Source organism: Apteryx rowi, unplaced genomic scaffold (assembly GCF_003343035.1).
Source record: "Apteryx rowi isolate R43461 unplaced genomic scaffold, aptRow1 scaffold_25, whole genome shotgun sequence".
NCBI classification, from domain to species: domain Eukaryota; kingdom Metazoa; phylum Chordata; class Aves; order Apterygiformes; family Apterygidae; genus Apteryx; species Apteryx rowi.
This window is the reverse complement of record NW_020448863.1, coordinates 1,938,038-1,955,436: the sequence shown is the minus strand read 5'-3', so window position 1 is coordinate 1,955,436 and position 17,399 is coordinate 1,938,038. Positions and strand designations below refer to the sequence as shown.

Below are 17,399 nucleotides of genomic sequence, written 5' to 3'. Positions count from 1 at the left end.
CTGAGTTCCTCACTACTGGCAGCTGGATCCTGCCAGGGCAGTGAGTGCCTGTTGACAGCATTCAGTATCTGATGAAAAATAGCTAGCTGTTACACTGTTGACACTTGCATGTCAAATGTTCTTGATTAGAAAATATTATTTTGGCTTGTACATTTGTTGGAATTCAGTTTGCAGTTATTTGGGGAAGATGCTCAAATATCTGGTCTCAGAAGGAATCTGATTTTTTCCAAACATGGAACAAACATGTTCCTTTTTTTCTTTCATCTTTTTAAACACTGTAATGGGATCATTAGAAAGATTCAGAAACAGACATTGGAGTCACTTCAACAAAGCAACATGAAAGAAGCTGAGAAACCACGTGCAAGGGAGAAATTCTGCTGCATTTCCAAGCTTAAGGTACAGAAATGTTTTAGCAATTTTATATGAATGCACAATTATAATTGCTTGCACTGTAGTCAAAGTCTTCAACTTGTAGTCAAAGTTAAAATCTAAAGTAAGTGAATGAACAATCTCTGGGGTGTTTTTTGTATCCTTAATGCCTTAATCATTGAGGTCAAGCAGGTTTGTAAGCAAACGTGTGCTGTTTTCTCTGTCCCTGAACTTTATGCTCTGTGAGGTGTTAGTAGGTATGCTTGATTGCTCTTTTGAAACTCCATCTCCAAACTTGTGTAATCCCCCTAGTCTGATATAGTTATCATTCCTTCTTTAACTTGTGAAATGAGCCTTACCAATTCTGGCATGACACATGGCACTAAAAACTGGCTACTGACGAACCCAAACTACTCAAGTTGTCAAGAAACTGTATAAAAATTATATAATACTTTGTTTTTCATAGTAATTCAAAACCCTAATATGTTACTCATGCTTTTTAGGATTTGCAGCAGATGTGTTTAAAAATACTATTTCTTTTCTCTCGTGAATACTATTTAGTAAGTGTCCTAAAATGAAAAGAATTTGAATACAAATGCATATATTCATATTTATTTTATTAATATCAATCAAAAGTTTATTGTAAAAAGTACCTGCTATTTACTACTACTCCTGTTTGAAAGGACTCATTCTGGGCTCATGACCTCTACTGAGAAGGGAGAGCAGCTACTCAAACAAGTAATTCTATCAAAGACAACCATCTTACTCCTGCACGTAATTTATCACTCAGATGAGCAAAAGGTGCAAAGATCTGATCTTTCTTGCACTTTGTGCACTGTCTTTCTTTTTTCCTCTGCCTGCAGATGTTACGCAGTCCTGCAGATGGCAATCTTGCAGCAGGCACACGGTGGGAGAGAGTGTGCTGTGCTTGTGTCTTGGCTGGGGAACTGGGGGTTGAGGTTTCTGAAGATAGTCTTGGTGACTGGGATCGGGCGAAGAACAAAATCTCGCTTCTTTTTTTCGTTCACTGAAGCCATAGCTCCGTGGACACGGACAGCAGATGGGATTTGAGCTTGTATTTACATGCATATCAGTATGTCAGGACTGTTCCCTTGTTTTACTTGGAAGCACATTTTTGATCAATAAAATAGCCTGGAAATATTCCTAAATATCAAATGTTGAATTTTTTATATGTTCTCCTTTTTCTTTCCCAGATATTTCTGCTGGCGCTATCATTTGCATATGTTGGTAAAACGATGTCTGGTGCTTACATGAACAGCATGTACACACAGATAGAGAAGCAGTTTAATATTCCGGCTTCTTTAGTGGGGATCATTAATGGAAGTTTTGAAATTGGTAATCACTCATTTTAATATTTTTTATTCCTTCAAAAAATAATWTGTTGGTTAAGCATGTGTTAGTGACTCTCCTATCCACAGTAATCTGTCACTTGCTGTATGAGACAGAATAGTGAGCAACACTGTCCTGCCCTCTGAACTGGTACTTAGGTATTTAGTGTCTTGGACAGCAATGGGAAAACTTACTCAAATAAGGAAGTTCAGGATTAGAAGCTGGTTCAGCTAATTTAAGCACTATCTTAGGATAGCTTGTATTAAATTTAAGGTCATATTTATCATTTTTGCAGTTCTTTTCATCAATGACCTCAAAGTTGGTTGGAGTAGATTGTCTCCTCACTCAAATCCAACAGTGTTTCAAGTTTTCATACTTGTATAGCTATAAGAAACCTTCTAGTTCCACTGAGAGTGACCCCCAGCTCTCCCATCAGTGACCTTTACTGCCAAATGACAGGCTCAGGTTTTGACATTGCCACCAAAGCCAACAAAAAGGCTTGATAGCTTCAAAAAATATCTGGGTAGAGATCATCAGAGGATGCATTTTATACCCTGAAGGCCACAGTCTGGATCCTCTGTTACCTCTGGCTCAATGGAGGAAAAGGTCTACACAGGCTTATATGTACTGGCAGGGAGAGGAGTCAAGGCTCCATTCATACCTTTTCCTGGTCTCCTCTATCTACATGAGCAAAGAGAAAAGACTGTTCACCACTCCATGCTGCTGCCTGCAAAGCGGTCTGATAAGGCCATTCAAAGTCATGAGAGAATGAATAACCAGAATATATTCATGCTTTTGAAAAGTCTGGTAATTTTAGAAAATATGAAATTGTCAAGATTTGCGAGGTGGTATGTAGAAATGTTATTATCTTAAATAAATTTTCCTTTCATATGAACTTTTTTAAAAGAGCAAGTTGCGGCATTCCTATCTCCAAGGATGTAAAATAACTGTGAACAATCACATTAAGATATAAATGATTAAGAATCAGTGTATGTGCCAGGCATAATGAATTTACTGGAATTGTACAAGTGTACATCTTTTAGTGTAATTCAAGCCACTTATTCAATGCAGTCTGTCTAGCAATTATATACAAGAAAAGATGTAAACTTCATTCAAAGCATGATGCTCACCAGTCAGAGACACAGTTTTGTTCTTTTGACAAAAATACGACAAAATTAGTAAGTGTGCTAACAATTGTTATTGTTATGGGACCTGATTCATAACATGAGGTTTGATTCTTAGCTGCATCAGCAATAAATGAGGAGTATAGCAAATCAGCTGATTTTGAAGTGAAAGTAGAGGAGAACAGATTCAAGTTTTTAAGCCCATTTGTACTTTTAAATGGCACTAAGGACAAAAATCTTTTTTAAAAAATCCTCTTAAATGATTTTTGAAATTAATATTGATTTATTATTCCTCTTTTCTCTGTATGCCATCTCACTTTTATTCTTTTCAATACCGAAACACTTGGATATATACTTCTCTATTTTCCCACATGTTGCAAAATAGAGTATCCCAGGAGAATAATTTCCTAAAAGAGGTATTATTCTGTCTAGTCTGCATGTAAAGTAGTGTGAAATTTCTTCTGTATATAGGTGCAGTCAAAAATCTCCTCTTTCACCATGATATCTGTTCTATTTTAGCTTCTGTTCCTATGTTAATTCCTGACTAGTGTAACTCTTACAGAAAAACAGACAGTACAAACAGGAGAGAATCATTGCACCTTTAGCCGGTTCCCTGTATAGCTAAAGTACTCACAAGACCAGAGAAGTAACAGATGTTGAGCTAACAAGGTATACTCAAAATTGTGTTGGACCTTAAAAGATATAAGGATGCCTTAGTTTGTAAATATGAAACATTCTTTTTGCAGGCAACTTGCTGCTGATAGCATTTGTGAGTTACTTTGGAGCAAAGCTTCACAGACCAAGAATAATTGCTTTGGGCTGTACAATTCTGTCATTTGGCTGTCTTTTGATATCACTTCCACATTTCCTAATGGGACGGTGAGTGTTTTGCTTAACTCACAATAGCTTCTGTGACTCTTTACCTGCCTTAATCGAGAACTCCTGCTGAAGTCAGATTGCTTATTGAGAAAAGCATTGGGTATGGAATGATAATTTTAGAGAGGCTTCTTTCATTTTGTTTCTGAGAGGACTTCAAAAGTCAGTAAGCCCTCTCTTTCCCTGTCCTCTACCCCTTCCTCTCCATGCTACCTCTCACATGGACTCTCTGAAGAACCAGTGGCCTATATGCTACTGTTGCATTATACAGTTAGCTCTTAGCTGCTTGAATGCGCAATACAAGATGATTTTTCAGATGTCTTTGGTTTGGAGCTTGGATTAGAAATTGTATCTGATCATTGTTCTGACAATGCCTTTAGATATGATTCTTTATCCACTTTTTCATTATTTTTGCTTGGGTTAACAAAATAAGCATTTAGGCTTGTCAGCATCTTAATCAGTGAGATGCTTTTCGAGGAAAGAAGATGCTTTGGGATTTTAATCTTGTTATGCCCAATGTGGTATGTCTCTGACAGGCTTGGTGGCACCCTCTGCTCAGGGTGTAAATTGGATTAAAGTGCGTGAAAAAATAGGAGAGAAGATAATATGGGGTCTTCTTTAGGGTGTTTCATCATCTTCTCCTGAAGCATCTGTTACAAGGTTATGTTAGAGACAAGATACCAGTCTGGATAAAACACTGGCTTCATTCCTTCCTATAGTTCTTTTGGTCCTACCTCACTTTGTTACTAAGGCTCAGTTGACTTTTTGCTGTACCTACATAATCCCCTTCTAAATAGCTTCATTACTGAAGGAGAGATTTATGAGGTGGTTCTAATATATTTCTTCTTGATTTGTAAATGCTGTATTTTGATTCAAACAGATATCATATTGAAAGCAGCATTTCACCATTTGAGAATTCTTCAGTCATGCCTCTGTGCTTTGTTAATCAAAGCTCTTTCTCTTCACCTACAGAGAAACCATTAACAGGTATGGCTATTCTGATATCTACTATTACTTTCTGCTCAATTGTTTTATAGTGTTTAAGTAAACAAGGTTTTTTTGATTAGTACTTTTTTCAGGGCTCTACTTTGGACTAGTACTTTTTCCAGGCTTGAAAACTAGAGGTCAGGCAATTTCTTAGATTTGCTTGTTTTTTTTAGTGTGTTACTCCAAAGCTGTAAGTCCTTTTCATGCAGTTTTTACAGTATCCTAACAGCTTGAGTTAACATCCCTGTCATTCCACGTTGTTTGGGAAAATCAAAAACCATGCTGTTTTCAGAAATCTTTGTCTTTTTGACTTGAAATACCATAGTACTGTGAGGAAATGGGAAACTATGATTTGGAAGATGGGTAAAGGGCATCAAGATTCCTTTTTGTTGTATCGCACATGAAAGAAAAGAATGAGAAATTGAGGCAGAGCAAAAAAGTAGCCCCTGCTTTCTTTTAGAGAAAAAACTTATCTGGCAAACTGCAATATGCATATCCATTATCAGACACATATGCATATAAAGTAACTATTTTGAAGTCAAAAGAGTGAGAGACAATGATTAAATAATAGCACATAAAATTCTCACTCTGAGGATGGGATTAATCTCCCTGGCCTTTATCCACCTCAAAGAGAGGCATTTAGACTGAACTCTATGGGGTCCCTTGATAGATAGTGGAAGGAGACTACAGAGTACTTTCAGAGTGTGTCCCTTGCTGCAGGGATGTTCATGCTCTTTGCTGTAGGATAGGGCAGATTACCTCCTGGATGTGCCTATTGATTGTTGGAAACTTAGATGATCGGTGGATGGCAAACGTTAGGTGAGATGAATCCCACAATTATTTGTTATATTCTGTGATGATGTTCCATAAATGTGTGCTAAAGCTGAATCACACTGCTTTAATATCATTGTATGTACTCTGTGACATAAAACCCAAATGTCATTATACTGTAGTTTTCTGTGTCTCCATTTAATAAAGAACATGGTTTCCAAGCTCTCCAAGACTGCATATCACTTTAGGAGTTAATTTTTCCAACTTCAGAAGGAACAGTTAGGAAGAACATAGGCTTAAGAGCACTTATTAAGCTTTCCTTTGAAGACTTCAGATATTGTTTTTCTTCACTTATCCGTAACAAAAAGTTACAGATAGGTAGAGCAAATTTCCTTAAATTAGACAGCCATTCAATGGCCATGTAGGAGATAGAACCCAGAGGTCCTCATTCCCATGCCTTTACTTGGGCAAGTTAACTGTTTCCCTGTTAGCTTACAGACAAGCAGAACTGTGACAATTTTATCACACTTATGAGCTCATCTCCTCTGTGATGTGAAAACTCCTTTAAATTTGATCACATCTGCATTTGGATTGTTTCACCTGTGTTTGCTGGCAGGGATCTGACATTGATGCAGTAGACCTGAGCTTGGTCTCTGAACAGTAATGTTTTCAATTAAAGAGTGATCATAAACTTAATAACCTGATGTCTCGAAAGTTGAAAACCTTTTCTTTGAGACATTGTAGAAAAATCTGAAATGAAATAAATTATTTCTGAAAAGCATTTTTTTCTTAAAGTAAACTTTTCCCATTAAAAATGTTCAATTCTAACAAAATTTTCTATTAAGAAAATCAAAATAAAATGTTTCATTTCAGTATCCAAAACAAGTCCAACAAAGGATCACAGCAGCTTTGCCATAACAAATTGATAAGTGCAGGGACATGTTGCCAGCTAACAGGAAAATCTTGTAAAAGGAGCTCTTTTCTAGGTGAAAACTGTAGATGATTCAACATTTCTGTTTGACTTGAAATGGAAATGCATGGCATAATATTGGTGTGAGATAAAAATGGCAGTTTTAACTAGCTCTCATTATCAGTTAGCAAATGTAAATTGTGATTATCATTCTAAGGATTTTCTTGCATCACATTAAGTGCCAGGAGGCCTTCCAGGCTCTGAGGCAGGTCAGCATCAGTCTTGAAGCAGGAGGGGATGTTGGAAGGACCTTCATCTACAAGCCAAGAGGCGCACAGATGTTCAGGGAGCTGTGCTCTATATACTAACACGAAAATAACAGTTCTGCTGGTGGGAATGTGTAAAGAGAAAAGTCTAGGTTATAAAGTGAGCAGCACTGCCAGCTGTTTGGGGAAGTGTGGTGTGGGCAGAAAAGGATTTTAAACTCTGCTCCAGCAAATGCAACAGCTTTTTCCAGTTCTGGAGCCTTTCAAGCACCCCAACTACTTATTTTCCTGTTTTACAGGACAGACCTACCCATCAAAGCTTATGCTGTTAGTTAATTCTTCATCTTTACCTCTGGAAAGCAATTAATAGTTAAAATTAAAACATTAATTCTGGCTTCTTATTTTCTTTATAGATTGTGAGAAAGAGCCTGGATCCTTGCTGTGGATATTTGTGATGATTGGAAACATAGTGCGAGGAATGGGTGAAACTCCCATCATGCCTTTAGGCATTTCATATTTGGAGGATTTTGCCAAAGCAGAGAATTCACCTTTCTACTTGGGTAAATCTATAAGTACTCCATCTTATTGTGCTAACTCCCATCCCTAAAACAAACATACAAATAAGCAAAAGCAAAAGGGAGGTTCTTATGACTCCATTAGTCCAATAAAGGAAGATAAGATAAGAACTTTGCTGCCTTATCTAAATAATAATACTGTAGAGCTTGTAATTTAAATATTTGTTATTAATTTGTTGAAATGAGGCTGGTTTTAGGCCTAATTATCTATTTAGTAGAGTTGTTCTAAACATCTATAATACTTCCAAGAAAATAATTATGTGCAGGCTCTGATTTTGTATGTTTTCACCTTTTCATATGTCAGGATGTCTACATACAGCAACCGTGATCGGCCCGTTCCTTGGTTTCTTGTTGGGATCATTCTGTGCGGAACAGTTTGTTGATGTGGGATCAGTAAATGCAGGTAATGGATGAATATATAAAAACTTTCATATAAATCAGTAGGCATGAGTGGTGTATTTATCAGCACTAAAAGATGTTTCTGAGCTAATATGAGTTGTATTCCTTTTATCTGAGCTTGCTAGTGTTTCTTTTAGAATGGAAAATCTGTATGTAATATTCAGTTCAATAAAAGCCCTGAGTTCACACATCAGCAAATGAATCTGCATATAAATTATTTGATGAATTATTGTATCATCTGACTTAACATAGAAAAAATATTAGAATTAATTTAATACAAAGCACTAAAATTTGCCAGAAAAGTTAGCAGCATAAGAAAAGAAGACTGGAGACTATTTATTCTCTTTCATCAGCCTCATTTTAAGACCTTTATAATGTTTTTAATCTACTACATATGTTAGAGATGACTAGGAAAACAAACAATGACAGCCAAAAATGTTTCTGAATTAATACGAGATGTGTTTTTTTCTTTTTAGAGGATATAACTATAACAGTTACTGATGCCCGTTGGGTTGGAGCATGGTGGCTGGGCATTTTGATTTGTGCATCACTGAATCTTCTCGCAGGAATACCTTTTTGGTTTTTGCCCAAGTCCCTTGTGAAGGAAGGAGAAACCAATGAACCTGAGGAGTTCAGTAAAAAAAGTCTAGTACTATTGCAAGAAAATGATAAAAATGAAGCCAAGCAGACCATGTATGAAATTGCTAAAGGCAAGTTATATTGTGTCTTATTTCCATCTTAATTTTGTCCTTAAGATGTAAACCATGTCTGTGTATTTTTGTAAGTAAAGATGGGTCCAAGGTATGAAGTCCATACATCTGTTTTTCAGCTCTCTGCAGTACGAAGGATTTGTACAGGGATTTAGAATGGCCTTTACACAAGTAGAAAACTAGTTTCATACACCCAAGTCCAGAATTCACTCCTTTTCCACCCCTTCTGCATTTCAGGTATATGCCGATCTGGAGCTTTTCTTCCTTTTTTTTTCTTCCCAGAGGTTTAATGCATTGAAATCTCATTAAGAATATTACACCTCAGTGAGCTGTGAACAAATTGAAAATATTAGTTACACGTGTCCCAAATCCACTGTGCCGAAAACTAGCACAAGTCTTACGCGCTTCTGGAGTCCAGCTTAAAGACACAAAAGGGAATTGACAGGTGCTTAAGTGTCTCACAAACACTTGAAGAAGAACATTGAAGAAGGATCTGTTTGACTTACATTGGTTCATGCTTCCAACAGCAACATTCACATCTGTGTGTTTTCAGATTTATATACCTGTAGAAAGCTATTTTTTTCCTTCTAATTTTTGTACTAGTTAGAAACATAAATGAATAAAATACATCAAAGGCTATGACCTTCAGAGTGGTCTCATGATTCTGGATGCCCAGCTCCAAGTATGAGCTACCTCTCCATGGTGTTTCAGGCTGAGCCCTGCATATTCACCATACTGAGCAAACACTCAGATCTTGGCTGGTATTGTAACTTCATTTTGATAAACATAGCTTCTCTCTATGCTGTCATGTAGCCCCAAATGAGCCCATGAATAACATATTGCTTTGGTGAGGTAAGGTTCCTAGCTCAGACTGTGGCTCCCTAGCACTCCAGAGTCTACTTCAGAGCTTATTTGTATTTGTCATCATTCCCTTCCTGCACTGATGTGAATGTCCACTGTACTTGAATATCTGGAAATAAAATGTATTGTCATGTGAAGTTGAAACTTGAAGTATTTATAGTTCAAATTAACATGGTAATCTCTTCTGCAAAAAGCTCTGATTCTAAAYTGTATGGCATATATAAATAAGACAGCCTATTCATCATGTTTCAGATATTTGACCCATTTTTGCAAGACTGATATACCGATCCTGTTCTACTGAGATACTTGCCTGCCTCTGAAAGATAGGTATCAGTGCTTGCTGGTGCCCACTTTCAGTGAATCATGGTCATTGTTCTACAGAAGTTTGTGTTTTTCTGCAGAGTTTCTTGACAATATCTCAGCACATTAATTGATAGAGAACATGAGACAAAGAGGAATTGTTGTGGGTTTTTTATGGTTCAGGTCCTGATTTAATAGGCATTACTCAGAGAAAAGACATGTGTAAATTAGTTTCTCAGAGGTTTACCTCGCTGAAGGCTGGAGGATCCAGACTTTGAGATGTGGTGGGAATAAGCAGAGCCACTTATCTCTTCAGGCCTCTTCTCCCCTAWCTTTCCCTTTCACCCTCACTAACAGTAGCGTTATCCAAAATTAGTGATCAGGTCTCTGTGACAGGTAGTTACAGCTGTCTAGTCTGTGTGTATCCTTTCCCCTTTGTACTCCCTTTGCCTGCCACATGCTGGAAAGGGGTTCTGACAGATGCTCTGCAGGGACGGGATGAGGGGAAAAGGAGGGGGAATAGCTGGGCAGTAGCTGCTGCTGCAAATCTGCAGTTGAAAGATTCAGTCACTGCCTAACTCATAAGCTTCAGGAAAATTTTATGACGAAATTTTTACCGTGCTTTATAAGCAGCACCATGCACTGCTCTGTGTGTGTGTGTGTGCATGTGTGTGGTTATCTGCATGTAGAAGAGACACACTGGGGAAGGCTGGACTAAGTGAACAGTCTTTGACCTGTGGTCTCTGTCCAAGCACAAGAATTAGCCTGATCCAGTTAAGGACCATCTCTGTTCCCCTTTTTCCTCCTCAGCCATACTGAGCAATGGATGATTCATTTCATAAAGCATCACACTAATTTGTTGCATTCTTTCATTCCAGATTTCATCCCGTTCCTCAAGGCTCTGTTTCGCAACCCAGTTTATATGTTATTTATATGCATAACTGTGTTACAGTTCAGTGCATTCAATGGCATGATATCCTTCATGCCAAAATACTTGGAACAGCAGTTTGGAAAATCTGCATCAGACGCCATCTTTTTAATTGGTACATTCACATTTTGCTTTGTTCTGATCTACCACCTGGTAATGGCTATATGCAAATTCCCTCTACACATACACATATATGCATGTATACATGTATACATGTACACATATACATGCTAGGGTCAAATGCTTCTACATGGAAGCAATTCCACACTACAAAGCAGTTCTAAATAATCATTTTGTATTTTCTACTAAACACCTCCTGATYTTCTATGCAGAATTTTGTAATAGTCCATTTCCCATCTTTTAGATTGTCCCAGAAGCTTCAGTTGATGTATTATATCATCTGATATAATTTGCACCACTTGCACTACTGATGTCAAAGAGGTTATGCTAATGGCAAGTAGTTGTAGCACAAAGCAAATATCCTGAAACAGTAGGTTCAACTTTTTCATTTCTTAAATTCTCAGCGTTCTCTTACTTAAGGGTTGTGGCTTAATTATATCAGGACAAATTATTGTAGAAGAATCATCTTAATGTACATTAAGCCATACTTCTGTTCCTTAATTGAATGCTCAGCTTTCATAGTAGCTGCTGCAATTTCTTTAAACAATACCACAAAGAATGTCCCAGAACTTATGAGTACCACTAATACTCTCTGTCACCAGCGTTTTGAAGCTCTGCATACAAAGCCATATAGTTATCATACATCTTATCTGTGTTACACTGCCATTGCACTGCAGGGTTCTTTTTTGGTCCGACTGCCTTTAGTATTCAAATACAGAGTACTTTGAGAGGAGGACAAGTCTCATTTAATGGCTTTTCCCCTTTTCTCACACTCCCCATGCTCACATGCAGTCAAGGATTGCTAGAGAACCAACATCATCTTGAGCAAAGACAACCAAGCCATATGATGTTTGTGTAAAACTATTTCCTAGATGCCTCTCAGTCAACCTTTGCTTCATTAAAATATCAAACAGTGAAAAAGAAGAGTGAAGCGTATGTTCAGTAATCCCATTCCAAAACTGCATGTCTGTTCTTTCTTTCTGTGATGCTCTGTGTATGCAAAGATGTGCTGCATTAGGTCATCCTGCTCTTGAGTTGCTCTCTCAGACAGGGGGACTGTGATGAAACCCTGTCTTTTTTGTGTTGAAACTAGACTGCTGTTGTAGCTTGCAATTTTCTAATGAATTATTTGAGTCCTAGCCACTAGTTCTCCAGGCAGTTCACAACTGCTATTGACTTTGGCTGGTTTTTGGGTGCGCAAGGGAACTTCAGTTAAATTAATCAGCCATAGGCACTATATGCGTCCTTGCTGAATTACATATACATTCTTCCTTTATGGGTAGCTTTGCCAATCTCCTTATTTATTTTAACATGTTTTACTCTTTTAAACAGGTGTTTACAACTTACCAGTTATATGCATTGGATATTTTTTTGGAGACTTGTTCATGAAGAAGTTCAAGACAAATACCTCTCAGGCTGCAACCATGGCGTTTTGGATATCTTTATTGGAATACCTTCTCTACTTTGCTGCCTATTGGACTATCTGTGACACTTCACCAGTTGCTGGCCTAACAGTTTCATACGAAGGGTAGGTTCTTTAAGGCACAACGCTGGAATGATTTTTCTTGTCAGAAATCAGCCACTGACACCACAGTTTTGCAAAACAAAACTAGGTACATTTCAGCTTGAGAATCTAACTTTTCTAGACTTTTTAATTGCGTGAGACACTAGGTCTATAGGTCTAGCTTTGGTTATTTCTGTTTTAAATGACACAGTGTATTAAAAAAGATATAAATACTTGTACAATTGCATGTCTGTATTGATCCTTTGACTAATACAGTTATACATTCAAGTCATGTAACTGCAGGTAAAAATAAAAAGTTGTTGATCAAACGTAGGCATATATGAATGCACTTTCAGAATTACAGGGGAACAAAAACTTTCTTTATCTTGCACTAGTTTACTGGAATTTGCTTGTTATCAAGATAACAGAGGAAATTTATCTGCAGTTTCTTGATTTGAAGCCTGATCAGCAGGGGGGCTGTGTGTATATGAATGCACATGTAGGTATACATATGCTTATTGACAGCTGAGCACATATATGCCTTAGATGAGAAAAATGCTGTAAGGTACGATGTTGGGGCCCTTGCGGTCCTTCAGAACAACAATCTATATGAGATATAGAGTATGGAACTACACTGTTTAGGATTAGTTGCTTAGCACAACTTGCTTAGCATTAGTAGCTAAATTTGCTGAAGCCTTAGGCCTCAGGCTGTAGCCGTTGCTACGTGCTTTAAAGTAGTTTTACCAAGGACACTGGTGCAGCTGGGAATGATACATCCTGAGAAAGTACAGATAAACTAGCAGAAGCCAGYGGGAACCAAGGTTAAGGGCTAGACAGTTTTGCTAAATAAGTAGCAAGGTACARGRCATGACCGCTGCGTGCGTGATCGGTGCAATGATTGGCTACCTGTGACATAATCTGTATGAACCACCAATCAAGGGCCAAAGCGCCGAATACCTGTACCTATAAAATAGGCAAATTGCTGAATAAAGATGGAATTGAACCTGCATTCTGTGAATGCATATGATTCTTTCCGCAGACCGCGACAGTACGAATACCTAGTTATGAATATATACTAAAGTATAATACCCTATAGAAAGATAGACAGGCATGACTGCTGGATAGAAGCATGTATGATTATGTCCTGGATCAACGCTTGAGCTGGATTAGAACCGTAAGCATTTCAAAGGCTTACATTAGGGATTTCATTACTGAAATATTTATTCATCTTCTAAATGTATTTCAGGATAGAGCAAGTTTCATATGCAGAAAATACTCTACTTGCTGGCTGCAACAGTAATTGTAATTGCACACTGAAAGTATGGGACCCCGTCTGTGGGGACAACGGAATCGCTTATGTGTCACCTTGTCTTGCTGGGTGTAAAGCCTCAAGGGGAACTGGAAAACATATGGTAAAGCACACTTTTTTTTGTGCTGTAGCTATGAAATATAGTATTTGAGGAACAGGGGGAGAAATATCCATACCTGTACCTTTAATTGGACTTGTAGGAGAGAATTGGACAAATTCATTGGGTGGCAACAGAAATTCCAAGCTGAATATGAAAACTAGTTTAAATTAAGTTTAATTTAAAGAATATAAAGAAGAAGCCTCCTTTAGTAATTGAAGGAAGTCGAAATACTAAAAATGCTGTGAAAAGTTATTCTCAAGGTATTGTCAGTCTGTCTGAAACCTGAGCGCATGKTCAGCCAGAATGAAATTCTATAGCATGGATATAATAATCTCTTTCATCCTGTAGATTTAAATACCATAACTAAGTATTATCGAGTATTTGTTATCCTAATTAAGTATACATTTTTCATAATTAATTTATTTGTAAGTTCTGATTAGATGGAAAACAATTGCAAATAATAACTTCAATAAAGTTCCAAACCATACAGATTTCAGAAATCATTTATGCTGTACAAGTATTTTAGAGAACTATTAGATTAGATTAGATTTAGCAAGGGCCAGACACTGATGCCCTTATTCACTGTGGGTGACATTTGTTAGCCCTTATTCTGTGAATAGTCTCATTGATTTAGTAGAAGCAAGCATGTGAGTGAGGATATTATAACCTGGCCTTAAATCAGATATCTCTGGTTTCTTCTCTTCTAGCATGTGAGATCCCATACGTTCAGTTATGAAAAGAAGGGTCAGGTTTAATGGCAGTGGAAGGACCACATTACTAGGCTGTGGTGGGAAATATATCTTCTGCAGAGGGCTCTTTTGATCATGGCCTGCTTGAGGTAGTGTACTCCCAGCTACATAAGAGCACCCTGGCTCCCTCCTGCTCTGACCCCACGCACCACCTACAGCTGATCCGTGGACCTATGCCTGGCAGGTGGGGAGAGAGACTGCAGTGCAGCATACAGACTCAGGAAAATGAGCAAGGCACCAATTGTGAGAATTTCACACTCGGTGTGTGAGTTTTGTCAGGTCTGTGTGATTAAAACACTCTTTTGACAGGTATTTGAAAACTGCACCTGCGTTGCAGCCTCCGAGTTTTTATCTCAAAATGTCTCTGCAATTCTGGGCCTGTGTGACAGAGAGGAAAACTGTGACAAGATGCTTCATTATTTTTTAATATTGTCATTAGTCTGCAGCTTCATTTTTTCCTTATCAGCCATGCCTGGATACATGGTCTTGATAAGGTACAGTAAAATGTTCTTATCTTAAGAAACCTATTGGACTTTTTATTCTGAGGTAAAACACCTCCAAGAGTTAAAAGTGTGTTACTTTATGTGGAGGGAGGAAGAACTGAAGGATCTTATGTCACTTCTGTGCTGATTGTTAGGGTTTAGTGTCATGCTAAATTTTGTCAGCTTTATAAACTGATGTTGCTTCTGGCTGTCAGCTGTGTCCTGAATTAATAAAAGACCACTGAGTCAATGCACTGAGATACTGAGAGGTGCGTAATACCCATCTGCTTATTGATAACATCAACACGATGCTGATTAAGCCACCACTATCTTCTTGCTTTGGCCTGGCCTCAGCGCAGGTGGATGATACTGGGAAAATAGCCTTTCCTTTTGTGATCTGAGAGTCATTGTTAAGGAACTTCAGTCAAAGCCGTGTAATGAGGATAATGAACTCTTTCAGCCAGTGCTCTAGTTGGAATGATTTGAGCATAATGTGATGAAGAATTTGACTGAAAAAAAACAGATAACTATTTTTTATTAATGTCACCTCTGTTTATCTGTGTACAATATAATTGTCATACAGGTCTCTAAAACCTGAAGAAAAATCATTTGGAGTGGGTATCCATGGACTAGCTTCAAGAGTATTTGGTAAGAAAAGCTCTGATGCACTTTGGAAGCATCTCTAGGGCTTATCTGGAGTTAGATATAGGTCAGGGCTGGGTTATGGGCATGGCACATGGCTCCTCTATGGAGTGCCTTTGAGCAGGGGAAATTTGTTTTTTTATAAATCTAGGCAACATGGCAGATTAGAACAGCTTTCAGTTTGTGTGTATTTATATTGGGGGATAGGCTGATTATATCTGGGGCTCATCTGAAAGCCATCTTGTATTCCTTCCCTCTTGTCAAGTGTTCACTGAACACAACACTCTCACTGGCAAGAGAAAATGCTGAGTTTTGAGTAGGAATCACAATACATGTTTTTTATATTGTAACATATTGCAACGTGTATATTGTTAAAGATTTTTTTTGTTGAGAGTAGGTGAATAAGAAAGAAGAGGGAACATATGAAAGGTAGAAAACGTGGTTCATGTTGAAAGAGAACAGGACAGATAGAGTAGGTGAGAAACTACACAAGTTCTGTAGGGTATCTGTTACTCAGAAAAAATATGCAATTCACAAAAGCATTGCTAATGTCATTTTTAGCTGGAATTCCATCTCCCATTTATTTTGGAGCTTTGATAGATACCAGTTGCTTGAAGTGGGGTACTATGAGTTGTGGAGGAGAAGGAGCATGCAGGATGTATGACATTGTCACTTACAGGTATATTTTTTGTTTTATATGCATTTCTCCTCCTTACTATATTACTAAATGCATAGAGATATAGATGTATGCTCTTCATCTTTATCTAGTACAAAAACAGCTTCTGTATTAGAGATTTAACACAATCCTTTCCTTTGGTATTGGCTTTATTTGTCAAGTGCAACCTTTGCCACAGACATTGCAACATCTTTTGAACAGAAATGTCCTGTTACCATATTTACATGCAATGAACATCTTCCATGAGAACAGACCTTAACACACTACAGGTCTGATAAAAAAATGAAAAGCAGGAAGCCCTCATGGAAAAAATGTTAGATATTTAGTGGCTGACCGTATGATATCTTTGAACAGAAAATGAGCGAAGTAGTGCTTGAATTAAATTACAGAGGGTATGGTTACCCAAGCTGGAATTTGGTGCAGAATATTATGCTTCATGCCTTTTGTAGTCCTTCAAGAAGCACTATGAGAATTTTGAAGAAAAGTGTTGTTGAAATAACAGCCTCAGCCTGATTCCTGATAATACTGTGTTAAGGTTGGTTTTGGAAGAAGAATGCTAGCTCACGAGTACCTGTAAGTTTTCCTCAGGTGTTCTGAACTGCCCTTTTCACATCTCTCTCTGTTTTCCCATAGGGGACCAGGTGGCTAACTTAGCTGGCCAGATGAGTTGCCTGAAGTTGAGTGGTGTAGGCAGCCACTTTGCTGCCTTTGACATATTCTTTGTTCTCGCACTGATTCATCCTAGATGAGATCCAAGAGACTCGGGGCACAAGCTTTACAGCAGCTAGGCCATTATCACAAAAGGATGTACACTGAATAGTTTTGCCATTGTTTCATGAATGCATATATTTAATGAAGCTCATCTTTTATTCCAGATGGCTCTACCTGGGTCTGCCAGCAATATTACGTGGAGTATCCTATATCCCATGTGCATTAATTCTCCTTATTTTAAAGAAGAAACTTAAATCTTCTGAAAGCAAAGTCCTAATAAATGCACCAGTGGAAATGCAGACTAAAGAAGAAGAGAATGAGTCACTAAAATAGCACTTCAAGGCAGGACATATCATGAAAAAACCTTGCAGTGTAAATTTTGGACATATCTTTCTTTGTGAAAAATTTGTTACTTTTACTAGTGAACTCTTGGACAGACATTAATAGAATTACACCTAGTTATATCCTAATACTACTCTTAGAAAAATAACAGCTCATAAACAGAGTTTGGAGAAAAAATGTGAGTGTTTTGTGCAAAAGAACAAGGAGTAGAAGTATGAAAACTTATGATATGCCAGGGTTGAGTCATCTGAGCAAAGGGCTATGAAGCAAAAACATATGTTTTGAATCCTGGTTTCACTGAAGTTAATTAGAGTTTTGCAACAGACTCCAGTGATGCC

General features: G+C 37.7%; 1 protein-coding gene across 1 annotated transcript; it reads left to right on the top strand.

The window, feature by feature from the left end:
* The first annotated feature begins 306 nt into the window (after positions 1-306).
* Positions 307-17,052, top strand: LOC112966599 (solute carrier organic anion transporter family member 1A2-like). Its single transcript, XM_026066898.1, has 14 exons — positions 307-396; positions 1,584-1,725; positions 3,590-3,722; positions 4,600-4,706; positions 7,067-7,213; positions 7,533-7,631; positions 8,104-8,337; positions 10,377-10,541; positions 11,879-12,074; positions 13,297-13,462; positions 14,518-14,702; positions 15,274-15,338; positions 15,894-16,011; positions 16,884-17,052. Exons 1-14 carry the CDS (start codon positions 337-339, stop codon positions 17,050-17,052), a joined length of 1,986 nt encoding a protein of 661 aa, XP_025922683.1. The 5' UTR covers positions 307-336.
* The last annotated feature ends 347 nt before the right edge of the window (positions 17,053-17,399 follow it).

Excerpts from the sequence above, each read along its gene's own strand:
- LOC112966599 (XM_026066898.1), top strand. The coding sequence starts at position 337 with ATGAAAGAAGCTGAGAAACCACGTGCAAGGGAGAAATTCTGCTGCATT. Across the intron at positions 7,214-7,532 it reads GAATTCACCTTTCTACTTGG|GATGTCTACATACAGCAACC; the intron begins GTAAATCTATAA and ends TTCATATGTCAG. Across the intron at positions 10,542-11,878 it reads AGACGCCATCTTTTTAATTG|GTGTTTACAACTTACCAGTT; the intron begins GTACATTCACAT and ends TCTTTTAAACAG.